The following is a 20,482-nucleotide window of genomic DNA, read 5'->3' on the forward strand; positions in this document are numbered from 1 at the left end:
TGCCTAAACTAAAAGGTGGTAATGTTAAAAATAAGAGAAATAAAATTTTAAAAAACACAATAAATTGAAATTTAAGTTTTTTACAGTATACTATGAAATATTTTACTTATCAAATTATTTTTTTAAATTTTCTATAAAAAATTGATAACCTGTAATAATATGTCAAATTTATTAACTGCATTCACTAAAAAAAAATGTTTATTAACTGCATAAAATATTTATATAAAATATTTTTATGTAGAATATTTTATAAATTGATCATCCATAAATTATTACAGGAGCGAGAAAACCATAGTACAAACACTCCGGCGACAACCCCCAGTCCGCTGTTTCTGTTTAAATATATTTCTGCTCATTACCTCTTAACTAAACGCTTACACTTTCCATTTTCTCTTTTGAGCTTTCAACAACTTAAACCCTAGCACCATATTTACCGTTTTATATTCGCCGCCGGCAGATGGCCGTTGAGCCGCCGTCTCCTCCAGTCGCTACAATTTCATTGCGTCTACGATCTCATAGTATTCACCAAATGTAACCGAATTGTAGTTGTCGAGGCAAGAGGAAAACTGTTTTTTTTTTTTGTAGTTTGTTATGGGGAAGGGAGTGGTGGAGAAAGTAAGGAGATGTTTAAGGACTATATATTTCATGGTAGTGATGTTGTTGTCGCTACTGATGTTATCGGCGCCGGTGATGGTGGCAATAGGGGATGTGTTGCTACCGACTGTGTTGATTTCTAGCTTTACGTGCGTAAGGTGTTACAGTTTGAAAGAGCATTTGCAAAGCTATGCATTCACAACTTCCTTGATGGATATTCCTCTTGTTGCAATCCTGAGATCTCTTATCATCTCCTGTACGTTCTTGTTTACCACTCCAGTTTCAGTTTCTTTTTCGAGTTAGTGGTCATGTTACTTGATTTCGAGCATCCTATAAAGTTCATGTTTGCTTCTTCTTGTTTTAGTACTTCATTTGTAGTTTTTCCACTTTGAGATGGAATTTTAGGTATAAATGTCGGAGTTTGATATGTACTTTGCGTTGGGAAATCGAGTTGGAACTCCAATTGCAACATATTGAAATATGTTTCTTAATTGCAACAAAAACAATCGGTGATTTCTTTCCATCTATCCTAGCCTTCCTAGCCTTGGTGGATAGAGTTACTTGGTATTTCTTGCTAGTAAGAGGTGGCATGTATGCCATTGGATTAGTCGAGGTGCGGGAAAGCTGGTCCAGACACAACACTTTTATCAACAAAAAAAAAAAAAGAAACTTGAAAGAGTTAATTTCTCACATAGTCAGTCAAGTAATAATTTTTTGTATCAGAAAGTCGCTTTCTTTGTTGAGAAAACTTGGAACCAAGAAGAAAGTTGAATTTTGAGATAATACAGTTAGTTGAGTGAGCATACCAGCTCCGACGTTAAGTCATTTTCGCCTAAACTTGCCCTTCTTCTTCTCTGGAGATTTAATCTTTTTTCTTTAATCGATTTTGTGTTTAGGTATTATAGTTACTAATGTGTTGGTGTTATGATTCAATTGGAATTGGTTCTTAGGAATACTTTATATTGGTTGTGTTTCTTGTCTATGTTGTCTCTGGAACTAATCCATATTAGTATTTGATCATAGGTGTTTATTCTATGTGTGATGGACCTGCTCTTTCACATGGACCATATCTCGGAACTGCTACATTCTGTTCTGTTATGTCCATTATTCTTCTTTCCGTAAAGGCTAGTGTTTTCTCTGGCAATTCATACTTTGAGGCTGAAGCTTCATCGTATATCCCAAAGCAAAAGCTTCATTTGAACAAGTCATGGGGGATGCCAGTGTTGTTTATATCATCTATAGTCTTTGCTGTTGGACATATTGTTGTTGCCTATAGAACAAGTTGTCGAGCTAGGAGGAAACTCTTGTTTCACCGAATTGACCCCGAAGCTGTAAGTCGTTATGTTTTTCCCCTTGTAGTTACCTTAACTTCTTGGACACATTTAATCGTCAATGACATCTACTATACTGTTCTGGTTTGGATATTCTTTGAAAGAATCTAACTACTTCTCCAACTGATTGAGTTCTGATTAAATGTTATCTATCTAATTCAGTACTTGTGATTTGGTCAGGATAATGTTAACCATGTGAAGATAATCACTGCTGTCGGTTTTTGATTTACTCATTGACCAAAGAAGCAATTTAATGGAACCTTAAAGTTTGTAACAATTGATTTATTGGAAATGACAGGTTCTTCCCTGTAAAGTTGTTTTCTCTGCATACAATAAAGTACCACGGTCTCCAACTCCTTCTGCTGGGAAAGCATCAAAATGTGATAGTGAAATGAAGAGGAAACTTGCAGGATCAGCTCGAGAGGACGGAGAAATCCCTGCCAAACTGCTTGCTGATGTTGACAGTTTATTTATTACTTGCTTAGGGCTTACTCTTCATTACAAACTTACTTTGCCTGGATCACCTTGTCGTTCGTTATCCTCCACCGCCCGTGTAGACAGGCCACCAACTCTTTTATCAAACGTGGACTATTGTATTCGGAGGAGCTACAGTAGTCAATATCCTGCAAACTGTCTATCCACACCTTTATTAGATGGGTTTCAGACTTCCCCCCTCTTGTCTGTAGAAATGCCTAGTCTCAACCTAGATGAAGTTGGTGAGGCAGATGCAGTGGATAGGTCCGGGTCTCCTCATCCTATACAAGATCTGGAAGGTAATGATCAGTTTGGAATTGTTCTGGTGCATGGTTTTGGTGGTGGAGTCTTCTCTTGGAGAAATGTGATGGGAGTACTAGCTCAACAGGTAGGTTGTGTAGTCACTGCATTTGACAGGCCAGGATGGGGATTGACATCTAGGCCTTTCCGAACAGACTGGGAGGAGGATCATTTGCCCAATCCCTACACTATTGATGCTCAGGTAATGTCTCACTCTTCAATTTTATGTTTCAGTGGACCATTTTCGGCATGAAACCAAAAGAATGAGTCTATAAATTTTAGCACATATGTTAAACAGCGAGTTCAAGGTTCTAATTCCAGGAGTTTATGTATATATGTGTTTAATGCATATGCATGTATACAATACACGTAGGGAATTGTATATAGTTGTCTTTCATTTGGACATATACTTGTAATGATCATAGAGGCTATTGTTTTCCTTTTAAATGACTAGGCTTTTCTTTTCTGACAGTTGAATTTTCACTTGTCAGGTTGACCTGCTTCTGTCCTTCTGTTCAGAGATGGGTTTTACTTCAGTTGTACTTGTTGGCCATGATGATGGTGGATTGCTTGCACTAATGGCTGCACAAAGAGTCCAGTCATCCACAAATTTTACTAATGTGAGTGCTCGGGGTGTGGGATTTAACATGTTTTAGTTGCCATGAGTGCTATTAACACCGAATGAATTGGTATCCTGGTGAAAATTATGATTCAATCTTGAGAAAATATGTCAGTAGCCCGCTTTTTTTGCTTATTCTTATACATTTCTCATCCTTGTTGAAGAAGAGTGACGTGAAATCTTGTGTACCCTTAGTTTTGAATGTCAAGAGCTGATATACTATGGTTGGAAAATTGCTCATTGCTTTGACTATTTTACTACTTTTGCCTTCTATATTAGGTTAAGATCAAGGGGATTGTATTATTGGGTGTTAGCCTGTCAAGAGAACTGGTGCCTGCCTTTGCAAGAGTATTATTGCGCACATCACTTGGAAAAAAGCACTTGGTGCGTCCTCTTTTGCGAACAGAAATTACTCAAGTTGTTAACAGACGAGCATGGTATGACACAACGAAGTTGACAACTGAGGTTTTGAGCTTATACAAGGTATGTGTTCTTATTCTTGAAATGTTGAGTGTGCTAGTCTTTTGTCTGATCTGATAGAGAAGATACATCTAAATGTGTTCCCTATAAATTTCATATCTGCATTTTGTGTATTCTGTGTATGACATCATAGCCTCCTCAATTAGGACTCTTCGGGTGTGCTACTTCTAAATATTTTTGTTTCCAGTGGAAGTTAGGAAGAAAGACAAAAAGAGGTATAGGGCAGATAACAGTTTCATCTATCTTTTCTTGGATGTTTTTTTGGCTCTGCACACTTATTAGATGATTCAGTTCATTATACTTATTCATGCTCAAGGAGCTTCTACTTTGTGTGATTATCTGCCCTTCACCGCCTTTCCTTTTTTCCTCCTAACCCCCACTCAACAATAAATGATCAGAAAAACTAGCATATATTGAGGGCTCAACTTTTGGTATGGATGAGCTGAAACCATTGTGGAAAAGTTTTAGAAGATCAGCCTCTTAACAATTCAGGATTGCCTTATGTATGTGTGTAATAAATTTCATCGTCAAGAAGGAAGTACTTGCCACTTCTGGGCATACAAGATGCCAATAGTTTACACGTCCCTTCTTTCGGCATCTTTACACTTTTTATAGGTAACATATTCCAATCCTAATCCTATCTGCTTGTGTATGTAATCAGGCACCATTATGTGTGGAAGGTTGGGATGAAGCACTCCATGAGATAGGGAAACAATCATACGAGACAGTCCTCTCCCCAGAAAAGGCAACAGCACTGCTAAAAGCAGTTGAATGTTTACCCGTTTTGGTGATTGGGGGAGCTGAAGATGCAGTTGTACCTTTAAAGTCTGTTCAAGCTATGGCTTCAAAACTTGTAAATTCTGTAAGTTATCTTAATCTCTCTATGTCCATGTAAATTCTGTGAGTTATCTTAATCTCTCTATATCCATCTCTGCACTTTACTGTATGTCATTATTTAACTCTAATACAAGCTGGCTTACTTGATCTAGATCAGTGAAACTGATTGCACCCTTAAATCTTAATCAGTTATTTTACTATTTTTACCTTAAATCAAACACCACCTAGTATGAGTTTTCTCGCTTCATATATGATTTTACTCATCTGTAACACACCTCTTAGCATGAAACTTTTAAATGTTATTGTGTTTGTGACTAAGTTGAATGGAATTGATTCAATAGAAACTAATGAAAATTGGGACTACATCTGCCATTGAGCCACTACAACCCCCGAACATTGATTTATAAAAGCAGAAAATTAAACTGGAAATCCATCGAGTCCAAAAAAATGTTATCAAAGTGGTGATAATCGCCAAAGATGTTGGCTAATTGAGCTGATAGCAGAAATTGATCAGTTTTGATTTTCTTTACTGGCTTCTAATTGTTGCAATGATGTCCTGAATGACACTTTTATTCTGTTGAAATACCGTTTCAATATGTGTAGTGAATAAAATACTAGTTATACCATCTGAGTATGAAAATTGAGACAACATTTTATGAGCCTGCTTCTGATAAAAGCATAAAGTTACTACTAGTCTCAGGCTATTAACTTTTGTGTCTATTTAACATACAGAGACTGGTTGCAATATCAGGATGTGGTCATCTTCCTCATGAGGAGTGTCCCAAGGCATTGTTAGCGGCTATGTCACCCTTCATCAATAGAATTTTAGTTGAGCAACTGCAAAATCAATAGGGTGCTTTTTTCAAGTCAAGCAGCATCCTCGGGATTTATTTATATCTTTCCAAAATTTACTCGGAAGGTAGCCAATCTTTAGGTAGTCTTGCTGATAGTTTGGAGCTCTGTTTTAGAGCTTTTAGTTTTTAGCTTCATCGATTCTTAAGCTTTTTTTACTAGTTTGTGTTACCATTGGTTATGTTATCTCCCACATAAAGAATGGAGATAACTTTTCTCTGTACATTCTTCTAGTAGAAAAGTGCAGCGAGTGGCTCTTTCCATCATTTATTGTTCTTTTACCTGAGAAACCATGGCCGAGTAGAAGGCCAATTGTTGTTGTCTACATCACGCGTTCTATCACCAGAAGTGTCAAGAAGTTAGTACTGATTTGCCAAGTTTTCTGGGGATGCTGCTTTTACATCTGAGGAGGATATTTTTCTTGAGGAAAAAGTTGTCAAGAATCATTATTTATTACCATTACATATCCTTAAACTAATAGGCGTATGAACTTCAATCTTTGCAACTATTTTCCCCCAAAGTAAATTTTCACCTTCTCCAGTCGCGCAGGAGTTTCTTTGCACTATTCTGGGATGTGCCATGCCACCTCATTGTCATTATGCGCATTGCAGCATTATGATTCATCTACTGTTAACACATGCGCATTGCAGATATTTATCACTGTTAAGATACCCAACCACCCTTCTCAATTCAAGTTAAATAACAACTATCTGATTCCCAAGCCTCATCCCCCAGAAAGGTTGAAACTGCAGAGAATTAATCCTGAGTGTCGAGCAATGCACGAGGACAAGTTTAAAATATCAAATCAGCTACTCATTGAAACAAACAGGCCGAAAATTGACACTCAAGACTAAAAGAAGGTTAATAAAATCACCGTCAAAAATCTGTAACCACTTTTAATTGAGGTGGTTGCACAAGAGTTTTCTGGACAGCGCCTATTACTCATACTCTATTCAAGGAACCCCGATTGCTTTTCCTGACACTTGACTTCGAGGCCTCGTTGTCACTGCTCTTTCCAGAGGCATCAAATACAGGTAGGCTTGTCAATCCAATGGAATTGTCTGATATTGAAGCTGATCTTATCCTTCATTTCATCATTTGACTATGGCATCCCTTTTAAATGCATCTTATGTTTCGATGGATGCCATCAAAGTCGCAATCTGCAGCCCAAACATAATAGCAATCACATTTACTCAGGAAACTAAAGTAAGCAACTCCAGTTGACTGAATCCAATTGATAGGCAATGTCAAATTTACCTCTTCCTCCAATTCGGATATCTTCTCATCCTTCATTTTTAGCGCCCTCTTCTCCCTAGAAGATAGATGTTAAAAGATAAAATAGGATATTACATGACAAGATAGGGAAGTAATTTAGCAGTTGTGGATGAATGCACGTGAAGTTGGTCAGAAGTACTTGATCATCCATTACATGAACAACAAAATAAGGGCAGCCCGGTGCACTAAAGCTCCCTCTATGTGCAGGGCCCAAGAAAGGACCGGACCACAAGGGTCTATTGTACGCAACCTTTACCATGCATTTTTGCAAGAGACTCTGTTTACGGCAATAATAACTAAAAAAAAGAAGAAGAAGACGACGACGAAGAAGAAGCTCTGCCCTATGAAGAGTCCAGCTTTTCCTCGTAAGAAACTACAACGCATAGAGTACATCAACTTTGCTAGAAAACCAAACCAATCTTGACAACAAAGGAAAGGTAATACCTTTCTTCAATTTCCAGTATCTTGGCTTCCCATATCTCCTTGTTTTTCGTAAGATTGTCACTGATCTAGAGAATTCAACACCAAAAGATTCAGGTTCAAAACAAAATCAACAAAAATCAAATGGTGTAAGAAAAAAAAGAAATGTGGACTAAATGATGATAAACTGGTAACAGCTTAGAGATGAATAATGATTAATTCCCTTCAACAAAACTCACATCATCATGAAATTTCTTCTCTTCAATGCATTTGTCCAAGCGAACTTTTAACTTCGTTAACCTTTGATTCTGGCATAGAGCTTTCTCAACAGCTTCCTTAGTTTCCCTTGCAATTTCTTCCTCAACCTCTTGCAATAAGGACTCAAAGTACTATGATCAAAAGTAGAAACCGTTAGTACGGTAAATAGAATGAATCGTTCTAAACAACTAAACAATATTTCTACATTCAAATGAGTAACCAGACGTGAAAGCTTCCGTGACATTCAGATCAGCAAAATAAAGAAAACTTATACTATAGTAAAAAGGTTAACCATTTTTTGGTCCTCCAGTTGGGAAGTTAGGAGCTCATTGTACTCGTTTACAATCTGCAGTTAGAAAATTTGAAGATTACCAAGGGTTCCAAATGAAATAGCAGAATGACCAAAGCAATCCAAAACTAAAACATTTGAATAGATGAAAAAAGAGTAAACAAGAAAAAAATACAAATGACGAGAGAGGCGTACAGCTTCAACTTTGCTGTTTAAAATAGTTTCACTGAATTCAGGATCTGCACCGCATTCGCAGCCGCAGCAGCCATCATTATCATGATGACAATGGTGGTTGAGCTCAACCAGCTTCCCATCAGTTTTAGACTGAATCAAACGGTGAACATAGTTGTCCCCTGCATAGTCCCAGACACGCCGAGTTTCCAATTCAAGTGCATAGCAATGTTGTGTCTCCTTCCAATGCCTTGTAGCATGAGCTTCTTTGTATCTATAGAAAAATCAGCATGATGAACATCCCTAACTAAACCTATTACTTCTCTAGCAGTCAAAAAGATCATTCGTCTTTTAGGTCTTCAAAATTATTTATATAGCTCAACCAACCATTTCCTCTCTTAAATTCTCTATTATGTTTATAGAAATTTTGAGTTTGGATTGTTGTTGACAAAATATTTTCTAAGTTACAACTTAAAAACTCATTTAAAGTATAAATAGATAGTACTATTTAGGACTTTGTTATAAAATGTACCTCCATTTTTAATAATTATATTTTTGTATTACCTGCATGGGTATATGCTTATGAATTTCTCATCCTCTCTTATTCTCAATCGTGTAAACAAATTTCTAGTTTCAATTTCTATTTAATAAAATTACTGATACAAATAAATTATTTAATTCTATTTTTTTTTATTCTGCTCAGTTTTCTCATCACTACAACAACAACAACATACCCAGTGTATTCCCACCAAGTGGGGTATGAGATATCACACCGCTAGATAATAAAGGAAACAAGACACCCACAAGATAATACTATAAAATACATATTTGAAAAACATAGATATCACCAAAACACCACGAACAAGAGACTACAAGAAACTACAGCACAGCTACAAACAAAACGTTCCTCCACACCTTCGTATCAAGGATCATGTCCTCCGTAAGCTGTAACTGCTCCATGTCACGCCTAATCACCTCCCTCCAATACTTCTTTGGCCTACCTCTACCCCGCCTAAAACCATCCATAACTAGCCTCCAATTAATTTATATGCTTGATTACTTCTTTGGCCTAATCTCCCCGTCACCGCTTTCGCCGGCGGGTTAAGGTCCCCGTCGGCTAGACTTCGACTCCGGCGACAAAGTCGACATGCAGATCCGGTTACAAGCGACCGTTTCCGGCGGGTCCAGGATATCTGCTAATTCAGACCTGATCTGATCCCGGCGTCATTCCAGCGCCTTTCCGGCGAAGCTCCGACGATAATATTACGGCGACCAATTTCTGCAACAAATTGCCGGGATCCAGCATACCACGCAAGAGAGGAGGAAGTGGTCTATAAGCTAATCCGGTGACTTCTGACCTTTGCTATTATTTTTCGTATCTTGACTTGCTTTAATTTGTTAGGATTGCCTGCTGTATTGGATTGGTGACTTGTCTTGCATTCTTATTTTATTTTGATTTGTTGTATTTGGACCTGACAGTGTGCTATATATTTACTGCTAGTAGTTCTTGTTTGTGTTCTGTTTTTGTTCGCGTTTCTATCGTTCTTTGTATTTCTTTTTGAGTAGTGGCTTTGGGCGTTGATGATAGGGTAGGGTCATGTACGAAGGGGTTGGGGTTAGGGGCTGGGGTTGGGGTAGGGATGAGGGGAGGGCAGGTTTAGGGGTGGGGTAAAGGGGAAGGCCGGTTTGGGGCGGGGGGCTAAGTCCGGTGATAGGACACGTTTGGGGTATGGAGCGAGGGGCGGTAGAGGTAGATGCGACTTGAGAGTTGATAGGTTGAGGGTGGGGTCTTGGAACATAGGGACCCTTCAGGGTAAGTCCATAGAGCTTGTGAAGATTCTTAGAAAGAGGAGGATTAATATTGCGTGTGTCCAGGAGACTAAGTGGGTAGGGTCTAAGGCTAGGGATGTGGATGGATACAAGCTTTGGTACTCGGGAAGCGACAAGCGTAGGAATGGAGTAGGCACCTTAGTAGATGAAGAACGTAGAGAGCAGGTAGTGGAGGTGAAGAGGATCAATAATAAGTTGATGTCTATTAAGTCGGTCATGGGGGGGGGGGGGTGTACGCTGAACGTGTGTAGTGTTTATGCGCCACAAGTGGGCTTGGACAGAGAGGAGAAGAAGCGGTTTTGGGAGGCTTTGGACGAGGTGGTGAGAGGCGTGCCTAGCTCTGAGAAGATTGTGGTAGTAGGGGATTTTAATGGTCACATATGGGTGTTACCGGGAGGCTATGGCAATGTGCATGGTGGGTATGGTTTTGGGGAGAGAAATGATGAGGCAGTGGCTCTGTTGGATTTTGCGAGGGTCTTTGGGATGGTGGTAGTGAATTCGAGCTTTCCGAAGAAGGAGGATCACCTGATCACCTTCCGAAGCGCAATAGCCAAGACCCAGATTGACTTTCTGTTGCTTGGGAAAAGGGATAGGGTGCTGTGTCGGGATTGTAAGGTCATTCCGAGTGAGAACCTTTCGACCCAACACAGGCTTCTGGTGATAGACCTGGGTTTAAAAAAGGATAGGAAGAGAAGGGGTGGGGAGGGCCGACCTAGGATTAAGTGGGGTGGCTTGACGCCGGTGAGTGCGCTGGAGATAGGGGATAAGGTGGCCGAGATGGGGTGTAGGAGTGTAGGGGGGACATGGATGGTATGTAGGATAGGTCGGCTAGGTGTATCAAGGAGATGGCTAGAGAGGTGTTGGGTGTCTCGAGAGGCCGGGGTGGTCAGCATCGGGGGGATTGGTGGTGGAATGAAGAAGTTAAGAAGAAAGTGGAGACTAAGAAGGGGATGTATGCTAAGTTGGTAGAGAGTAAGGATGAATAAGATAAGCGCGTAAATAGGGAGGAGTATAAGTTAGCTAGGAGAGAGGCCAAGTTAGCAGTTACGGCTGCGAAGACGACAGCATTTAAGAGCTTGTATGAGGGGTTAGAAGAGAGAGGTCGAGAAAAAAAGTTGTTTAGGCTTGCTAAGGCTAGGGAAAGGAAGGGGCGGGACTTTGATCAAGTGAAGTGTATTAAGGGGGAGGATGGTAGTGTGCTAGTGGAAGACGTGCATATTAAGAGAAGATGGCAGTCATATTTTCATTCTCTTTATGAGGAGGGGGACAGGGACATTGTGTTAGGGGAGCTAGAGCACACAGAGGGGTGTCGTGATTTAGCTATTGAAGGCGTTTTAAGATGAGGAGGTCAGCGAGGCTATTCACAAGATGAGGAGGGGTAAGGCGACGGGGCCGGACGAGATTCCTGTGGATTTTTGGAAGTGTAAGGTGGTTGACGAAGTTGTTTAACGGCATCTTTAAGACTGCGAAAATGCCCGAGGCTTGGAGATGGAGTATCATGATTCCTCTATATAAGAACAAGGATGACATCCAGAGTTGCACCAACTATAAGGGTATTAAGTTGTTGAGTCACACGATGAAGATTTGGGAGAGAGTGGTCGAGCGGAAGTTGAGGAAGATAGTGTGTATTTCGGAGAATCAGTTTGGATTTATGCCCGGGCGCTCGACGACAGAGGCAATTCATCTGGTGCGGAAACTGGTGGAGCAGTATAGGGAAAGGAAGGACCTGCACATGGTGTTTATCGACTTGGAGAAGGCATACGACAAAGTCCCTAGGGAGGTGCTTTGGAGATGCTTGGGAGGTGAGTGGTGTCCCGAAGGCGTACATCAGATCGATTAAGGACATGTATAAGGGAGCAAAGACTCAAGTGAGGACGGCGGGAGGAGATTCAGAGCATTTTCCGGTTTTAACAGGGTTGCATCAAGGATCGACTCTTAGCCCATTTTTGTTTGCGGTGGTGATGGATGTGTTGACGCGGCGTATTTAAGGTGAGGTGCCTTGGTGTATGCTTTTTGCAAATGATGTTGTTTTGATTGATAAGACGCGGGGAGGTGTGAATGATAAATTGGAGGTTTGGAGACAAACCCTTGAGTCTAAAGGGTTCAGGTTGAGTAGGAGCAAGACTGAGTATATGGAATGCAAGTTTGATGACTTGAGATAGGAGGACGACGGGGTAGTGAGGTTGGGGTCCCAGGTTGTTTGTAGGAGGGATAGTTTTAAGTATCTCGAGTCGATGATTTAGGGAAATGGTGAGATTGATAAGGATATCTCCCATCGTATTGGGGCAGGTTGGACGAAGTGGAGGCTCGCCTCGGGAGTGTTATATGAAGAGAAGGTGCCACCCAAACTGAAAGGCAAGTTCTACAGAGTGGCAGTTCGGCCAGCCATGTTGTACAGAGCGGAGTGTTGGCCAGTCAAGAACTCTTATGTTCAAAAATTGAAGGTGGCGGAAATGCAGATGTTGCGTTGGATGTGTGGGCTTACTAGGGGTGATAGGGTTAGGAATGAGACTGTCCGTGAGAAGGTTGGAGTGGCTTCGGTGGAGGACAAGATGCGGGAAGTTCCACTGAGATGGCTTGGACATGTGATGAGGAGGGACACGGATGCCCCAGTTCGTAGGTGTGAGAGGCTAGCTTTGGATGGCTTCAGGCGGGATAGGGGTAGGCCGAAGAAGTATTGGAGAAAGGTGATTAGACGTGACATGGAGCAATTACAGCTTACCGAGGACATGACCTTAGATAGGAAGGTGTGGAAGACGCGAATTAGGATAGAAGGCTAGTGCATGTGGGGGTGCCTTTGGTACGTTAGTGCAGGGTATTAATGTGTGGGTGTCTTATCTCTGTTGTGCCATCTTGTTTCATGCTTTTATTATGAACTTGTTTATTATTCTCTGTCTTGAGCCGGGGGTCTATCAGAAACAGCCTTGCTACCTCTCCGGAGGTAGTGGTATGAACTGCGTACATTTTACCCTCCCCAGACCCCACTGTGTGGGAATACACTGGGTTTGTTGTTGTTGTTGTTGTTTGCTTGATTACTACTTTGTTTTCTTCACTTTGCAAATGAGATATGTTCCCCTTGAGAAAAAAAAAAGAGAGATGTTTAGTATATACTCCCTCCGTACAGTTTTACTCGTCACAGATTGAGATGACACACCTATTAAGAAAAACAATTAATAACATGGTTATTTTACCATAGTACCCCTATTAAATGATGTTTAAATTATGTCTTGAAATTAATTTGGAGAAAAAACAATTAATGCTACAGGAAAAATAGGAAAAAAAGTTGTCTTTTCTTGATATGTAAAAAATGACAAGTACAACAACAACAACAACAACAACAAACCCAATATATTCCCACATCGTGGGGTGTGGGGAGGGTAGAGTGTACGCAGTCCATACCACTACCTCTAAAGAAGTAGAGAGCTTGTTTCCAATAGATCCCCGGCTCAAGACAAAGGACAGTATATATAGAAAAAAAATGCATGATATTTTTGTTGATATGTAAAAAAATAAAAATAAAAATGACAAGTAAAAATAAAAATTCAATTAGGAAATTAGTGACAAGTAAAAGTGAACGGAGGGAGTATGTAAGTCCATAACACAGATTTTAGAAAAGAGAAAAACATCATGATATTTAAAATGCAAAAGAAAAGAGAATGTTGATAACATAGAGGGTACACTTAAAATACTCAATTATGATACACTTAAAATACTCAATTATGATATAAGGGGACAAACGTCTACTATTCAAACTTGGAGGAATTTAATTCTTAAAGGAATGTTAAGGGTGCAAATGATTTTAACCCTCTTAATTATTTTTGTATAAGAAGATCAAACTTCAAATAGAATTGGTCAAATTACAAGAGAGAGAGAGAGTATTATTACCTTCCACATCCAACAAAACCACAAATAACACACATCCACAGATTTTCTGGTGATTGACAGACAGAACATGTTGAGTTTCCAGGCTGCTGCTGGCAATATCGGCATACCTGAGAGAATTTGTTTTAGCTGAGTCAGCTAATTTCTATTAAAACTTCAAATGAAATACATATTTTCTAAATAATACTGGTATATGATGTCTAGAAAACAGGCTAACTCTCACTACACAAAGTGGGGTAGTTTGCAAAATAGACACTTTCAAAACTTATTTTGCTATTTAGACACAAGTCTTGGAAAATTAGGTGTTTAGACACTAAAATGACATCATTACTTCTTACATACAAACCCAAAACACAAGTTTTAAACTTTACACTTTAGTCCCCCACCTCATTCATTTAATATTTTCCATCATTTTTTATATTTCCACCATTTTTCCCTATTTTAATTAAAAAAATTATCCAAGAAGACACCAATAGGAGCTCCCTTTTTCACCAATAATTTCCGATTCCGGCGACTTTTCCACCGAAAAATTGCTCATCACAACTGAAAATCTCCATTTTTGATCATTGCCTCCATTGTTGTTCCAACCTTTTTGAAAAGAAATGTAAAAAATATTCTTTTCACCATTTTTACAAGCTTGAAAAGTTTTTCAAATCCGCTCAATACCTCGTCATTAGATATATTTCAGTAGTTTAGAAATCCTACACATACATTTGTCCATCCCAGAGCTAGGAGGACATTGATTATATCCAAAACTCGGTCCATTCACATTTTTGTACGGACATTTTCATACCAGTGATCGACCTGCTATAGACCGATACCTTAATCTATTATCGATTAGTGTGGTTTATTATGGCAGTAGCTGAGGAAATTGCCGTGGGTGGTAATTATATGGGTGTGTGGAAGGAGGGTCCCAACTATTGGAAGTGGAAAATCATCTAGCAAGGAGACAACGCCCATCCCGCTGCCTCGCAATGGTTCGTACGACGACATGGTTCAAAGCGTAATTGAGAGCGATGAATTAGATTGCGAGCCAAAGAACGTTGTGACTAGCTATGTAATGAATGAGCGGGGTAAAATACATCCCATGTTCACTAAGAAAGATCGCCATGTGTCGTTATATGTATTGGATGTCGTTGACGATGGCTCTAGGCCATTATTGAGGATAAATGTCGTCCCGGGGTCTCCGACAATCTCGCCACCATAGCCGACAATCGATGAACATGATTAATTTGAAGATGAGAGTTTGGATGTTCATCCAATGAATTCCGAAGAGCATTCAATGGAATTGGAAGATCCAATTCTCTCTGAAGAAGCGGGAGAAGAGTGCGGATTAGGAGTCGCCCTCGCTTATATTGTCCCTTAAGATCTTTTCGGCGGCGGACACAAATTTATTATCCTTATATGTGAGGACGTAGGCACGCCTCTCCTTGAATATATTACCAAACCTCTTAGCAATCGAATTGAATATGGATGCCACGAGGTACTCCCTTTCGGCAATCAACATAGAATTAATCGACTCGGCAATATTTGAGGTCATCACGTCAAACCTGTTGCCGGGGAAATGCCCTGCTCCATTTCTAGAAACCAAGCTCATGCTCGAGGAAAAAGGCTTCCGCGGGATAGTAGTTCTTGAATCCTCAAATGGTCGCTAAACTCCTCGAGAGAATACGCCTTTGTCGCGTTGTAGAATAGATAGAGGTGTTCTCCGCAGTGGTGATTTACCCAGAGATTTTCACCTAGATGCCTCATGCAGTACCCGTGATGAGCATGGTTGTAATCCCTCGCGATGCCGTTGGCGATGCTCTTGTGCCTATCAGAGATAAAACACAAATCTGGTCCATCAACCTCAATAGACTTTAGCTTCTCAAAGAAGAACGTCCAAGGCGCATCGTTCTCCTTGTCAACGACGCAAAAGGCAATGGGATAAATATGGTTCTCGGTATCCTGTGCAACCGCGCGTAGCAACACGCCCTCGTACTTGCCGTATAAATGAGTGTCGTCGACCACAATAACCTTCCTCATGTGGGCGAATCCCTAAATGCAAGGGCCCAATGCTAAAAAGTAGTACATCACCCTACAATCGACCTTGTTCACCATGATGGAATAGGTAGTGCCAACATTAAAAGCGTCGATCATGTACGAAAAAGCCGGCAAGCAAGAATACATGTGCTCCGCTGTCCCTCAAACCATTTCCTTGGCAATCACACCCCCCAACCAACATTTCCAATAGGTTGGTCTACTTCTCAAGTTCTTGAAAACGATCCTCCGAATCTCACTAGTGTCCGAAATCTTTCCTTCACGATACAGGTTCACACAGAGCAATGCAATGACTTTAGACGTGATTTTTCTATGGCTGTGCGTGCCATATTCGACGCCGCAACTGTGATCACCAACGTATTTATAGATGATAAATCTGTCCGTGCATTGATACTTCTTCGCTCGCAACATCCACGCACAACTAGGACAAACGCATTTGACCTTGAGGAATTTGCGGCAGCTCTTCAATATAGCATAATCAAAAGAATTTCTCATAGTTGCTACGTCCAACAACAATTTCAGCTCCTTTTTGCTGCTAAATGTTTGACTTAGCTGAAAATTAGTTCCGTCAGAGAAGGTGTGGTTGGTTTATGCTCCCAATCCGCACTCTTCTCCCGCTTCTTCAGAGAAAATTGGATCTTCCAATTCCATTGAATGATCTTCCAAATTCATTGGATGAGCATCCAAACTCTCATCTTCAAATAAATCATGTTCGTCGATTGTCGGCTGTGGTGGCGAGATTGTCGGAGACCCCGGGACGACATTTATCCTCAATAATGGCCTAGAGCCATCGACAACGACATCGAACATATATAACGACACATGACGGTCATTCTTTATGAACGTGGGATGTATTTTACCCCGCTCATTCATTACATAGCTAATCACAACGTTCTTTGGCTCGCAATCTAATTCTCCGCTCTCAATTACGCTTCGAACCATGTAGTCGTACGAACCATTGCGAGGCAGCGGGATGGGCACTGTCTCCCTGCTAGATGATTTCCACTTCCAATAGTTGGGACCCTCCTCCCACACACCCATATAATTACCACCCACGACAATTTCCTCAGCTACTGCCATAATAGACCACACTAATCGATAATAAATTAAGGTATCGGTCTATAGCAGGTCGATCACTGGTATGAAAACGTCTGTACAAAGACGTGAATGGATCGATTTTGGATATAATCGATGCCCTCCTAGCTCTGAGATGGACAAATGTATGGGTAGGACTTCTAAACTACTGAAATATGTATTGAGAGGATTTGAAAAGCTTTTCAAGCTCGTAAAAATGGTTAAAAAAATATTTTTTGCATTTTTTTTTTCAAAAAAGATGGAACAACAATGGAGGTAATGACCAAGAATGGAGATTTTCAGTTGTGATGAGCAACTTTTTGTCGGAAAGTCGCCGGAATCGGAAATTATTGGTGAAAAAGGGAGCTCCTATTGGTGGCTTCTCGGACAATTTTTTAAATTAAAATAGGAAAATATGAAAAAATGGTGGAAATATAAAAAATGATGGAAAATATTAAATGAATGAAGTGGGGGACTAAAGTGTAAATTTTAAATCGTGTGTGCTAGGTTTGTATGTAAGAAGTGATGATGTCATTTTAGTGTCTAAACACCTAATTTTCCAAGACGTGTGTCTAAATGCCAAAATAAGTTTTTAAAGTGTCTATTTTGCAAGCTACCACAGGAAACTAACAGCCAAACTCAAAAACATAAGGAGGTGAAAACCAATGGGAGGTCAACTGCAACTACTTGAGAGGGGGGAGAATGCCCATTTATTCAAAATTTTGGACGGAGGGGATTTTGATCTCTAAACCAACCTTGAGGGAAATGACTTCACCGTAAGGGGTAAAAAGTTCACAAATTCAAGACATAAAAGGGTATCAAATTGATATAACAAGAAGATTTCCTCCACTTTCAATAGAGTGATGAAAAGTAAAGGCTACATAATGATACAAGAAACTTACATGCAATAAAAAATTAAAACTGCATGTGCAACACACAACAATTGTAGAAGTGGATCTCATTCCATCTTGAAATGCTCCACAAGGCCACGTTCTTAAAAATTTACGGCAGAAATTTAAAGCAAACAAGTAAGGCAATTAAGACATTGACAAGCACCTAACAATTAAGACATTGACAAGCACCTAAAACCTATACAAGTTATGGTCCATGACAATTACAGGAATAGGAATACTAGGGAACAATTAAGACATTGACAAGCACCTAAAACCTATACAAGTTATGGTCCATGACAATTGCAGGAATAGGAATACTAGGGCATCAAGATTAATCCAGTTTTCCAGAAAATCTAGACCATGTTTAAGTGTTTTTATGAGAACTTTAAAAAAAAAAAAAACCTTAGACATGTCTAAGTTGAAGGTCAAACATATGATGGAAAGATAAAAGTACGGTATTACTTACAGGGCATGAAGAATCTGTCCATTTTGAAATACATGAACAATGAAAGGAATGATTACAAATGGTTGTAAGAATTCCACTTGTATCCTGGTCCAGTCTCTCTGCAAATTGCACAGGAATTAAGATACATATGAGAGGAAACTCCTATATTTCCCATCCAAAAATTGGAAATCTCTGGCTACACATCCACATGAATACCAATCTCTTTTATAAGGTTAAACTCTAATAAATTGATTCAATGTTATTTAATTGTTAAAATTGATTCAACGTTTCCAAAAATGAAAGCAAATTTAGGATTGTAAAATCTAAGAGGATGGGTAGAGGTGACAAAATAGACATTCATATCTACCTTGACCACGGAAATCAACTTCCTATCAAGTTACTCGAATTGCTCATAAATGCTTTGAGACGGGAAGCATTTAAGTAGTTGTGAGTTTGTATGGAGCTTTGAGTAGCTGTTACCAAGTTTATATTATACTTTAATCATGTTGGATATTAGTCATTGTCATGAGATGGAACAAGTAGATAATAAGTAGCTTAATGTGACATTGAGTCAAGTTGAGTTGGTTCACTTGCGGGACAAGCCCCTGGGGTGTTGGTCATGGCCCCAGCTTGGGTTGTGACAAAGGTGTTTAAAAGAGAAATGAGAGAACGAGAGATGGATAGAGAGAAAAGAGACGGAAATATGGAGAGACAAAGAAAGAAAAGAGATAAAATGAAACAAAGAGAGAAAATGAAAGAATAAAGAAGGAGATTTCAATACCAAATCAATTCTTCTGTACTAGTCCAGTTTGCCAAAATAAGTAAATGGTGTCATTTCTAAGAATGTTCCAAACAAATTAGAACCCTTAGAAATATTCCTCGTTGGTACTAGTCTAGAATCCTTGTTCTAGTGGAAGACTCAATGAGGACCTAGTTTTGGAACTCTTGAAACCTACTAGACTCTACCCAAGGAGTAAACGAAAAAAAAAAACATATCTCTAAGATCTTCTAAGATCATACTATCGAGCTATATGATAAAGCAAGCTAATATGATATTCTCATGGCCTAAATCATCACATTCTTTAATTGATAGCAAATGGTAAACTTTTACATTAGATGTTAAAACTAAAGTTACAAACAATTTGGAGGAAAATGAATGAATGAATATGGAAATCTCTTAACATTTTTGGAGTGAATCTCACTTTAAATGTGCTCAGTGGTTGAATGAGTAAGCTCCAAAAATGAAGTCATTTCAAAAAAAAAAAAGTATTTTGAAACTAGATAAGGTAAAATACCAAGACAAACAGCGCAGAACGGTTGCTCTGTAGAGCTTGCAGGTGTGGACTGTGTATGTTCAATTGAACCAGTGTAATGAACATCAGCAGCAAAAAGGACATTGCACGTCTCTTCCTGCAAGCAAAGAAACAACAAACAAGAACGGAGCATGAAACTGATGCTATGAGATACCTAATACGATGCCAAAGCAGGAGAGAACTATTGATCAAACACACCTCAAGAGATGAAAATTTTCTACCATTAAAATGCTTGTGAAATGTATCAGCAGCTTTCTGCTCATCAAACCTGATTAATATACTGTAACAATCTTCCATTCCATCGTTCCTAGAGGAGTACACACAAAACACCAAAGTTGAGAACGAATCACAGTCCAACCAGTCAAAAGAAATACCTCACAAAATCTACAATAGAGTACCTGACAATTCGCATTTCCAACATATGTTGAATAAATGAACCACAAAACTGACAAAAGTCCGCATACGTCATGTGATTCGGAACAAAGAGCACACAAAGGAGCTGCTTTCTGTCCACCTAGAGACAACATCAATGGAACTAGATAAGTCGACTTCATTTCTAAAGGTTCAACACCGATTCATATAGTCAATCCCTAGTCATTGTTTTATTTTTTGTTAATTACACAACTTAGACCTATTATTGATCAACAGTTTTGAGAAAACAAAATAAGATCAAAATGCTGAATACTAAAAGTTCAAATTCAGAAGGATTGGAATACGAAGAGGAGGATACATACAGGCAAGTGAGAAGAAAGGTGGTTGTTGGAGAAGAGATGCATGATTCCTCTTGTTTCTTCGATGCGAGGGTTTCCAGATGAGAAGTGAAAAACCTCACTCAAATTAGACGACATGGAAGAGGTTGAACAATCACCCATCACCCTTTCTGATACTTCTTCAACCATGCCTGCTTCTCAATTCTCTCGGGATCCTAAGTATTATATATAGCGTGTTAATACGTACGACACATAAACGGGGTCGTTTGGTTGGCCGGTTTAGGAAGGACTATTTTTCCATCTACTGCTGCTTCACTGTTATTCGTACACTCTTCCTACTTTTTTTTATTCTTAATAGTAAATATTATTACTCCCTCCCTTCCATTTGATGTGTG

The 20,482-nt window shown here is 39.4% G+C and overlaps 2 protein-coding genes across 3 annotated transcripts; one reads left to right on the top strand and one right to left on the bottom strand.

Moving 5' to 3' along the window:
• Positions 1-250: 250 nt before the first annotated feature.
• LOC107861885 lies at positions 251-5,753 on the top strand. Its single transcript, XM_016707263.2, has 7 exons — positions 251-850; positions 1,618-1,925; positions 2,224-2,901; positions 3,191-3,319; positions 3,598-3,801; positions 4,460-4,660; positions 5,368-5,753. Exons 1-7 carry the CDS (start codon positions 592-594, stop codon positions 5,485-5,487), a joined length of 1,899 nt encoding a protein of 632 aa, XP_016562749.2. The 5' UTR covers positions 251-591; the 3' UTR covers positions 5,488-5,753.
• Positions 5,754-6,278: 525 nt separating this feature from the next.
• LOC107861886 (BRAP2 RING ZnF UBP domain-containing protein 2) lies at positions 6,279-20,391 on the bottom strand. 2 transcript variants are annotated; one of them, XM_016707264.2, is made up of 12 exons: positions 20,112-20,383; positions 19,776-19,891; positions 19,576-19,684; positions 19,360-19,474; positions 18,086-18,183; positions 13,616-13,722; positions 7,925-8,174; positions 7,733-7,786; positions 7,422-7,571; positions 7,207-7,271; positions 6,745-6,799; positions 6,279-6,647 (listed from the first exon to the last, which is right to left on the bottom strand). In XM_016707264.2, exons 1-12 carry the CDS (start codon positions 20,274-20,276, stop codon positions 6,615-6,617), a joined length of 1,317 nt encoding a protein of 438 aa, XP_016562750.2. In that variant the 5' UTR covers positions 20,277-20,383; the 3' UTR covers positions 6,279-6,614. The 2 variants fall into 2 exon arrangements, with proteins under 2 accessions (XP_016562750.2, XP_047266056.1); XM_047410100.1 differs by lacking the exons at positions 6,279-6,647; positions 6,745-6,799 and having other exon boundaries at positions 7,217-7,266; positions 20,112-20,391.
• Positions 20,392-20,482: the final 91 nt, after the last annotated feature.

This window comes from Capsicum annuum, chromosome 3 (genome assembly GCF_002878395.1).
Source record: "Capsicum annuum cultivar UCD-10X-F1 chromosome 3, UCD10Xv1.1, whole genome shotgun sequence".
Taxonomy (NCBI): Eukaryota; Viridiplantae; Streptophyta; class Magnoliopsida; order Solanales; family Solanaceae; genus Capsicum; species Capsicum annuum.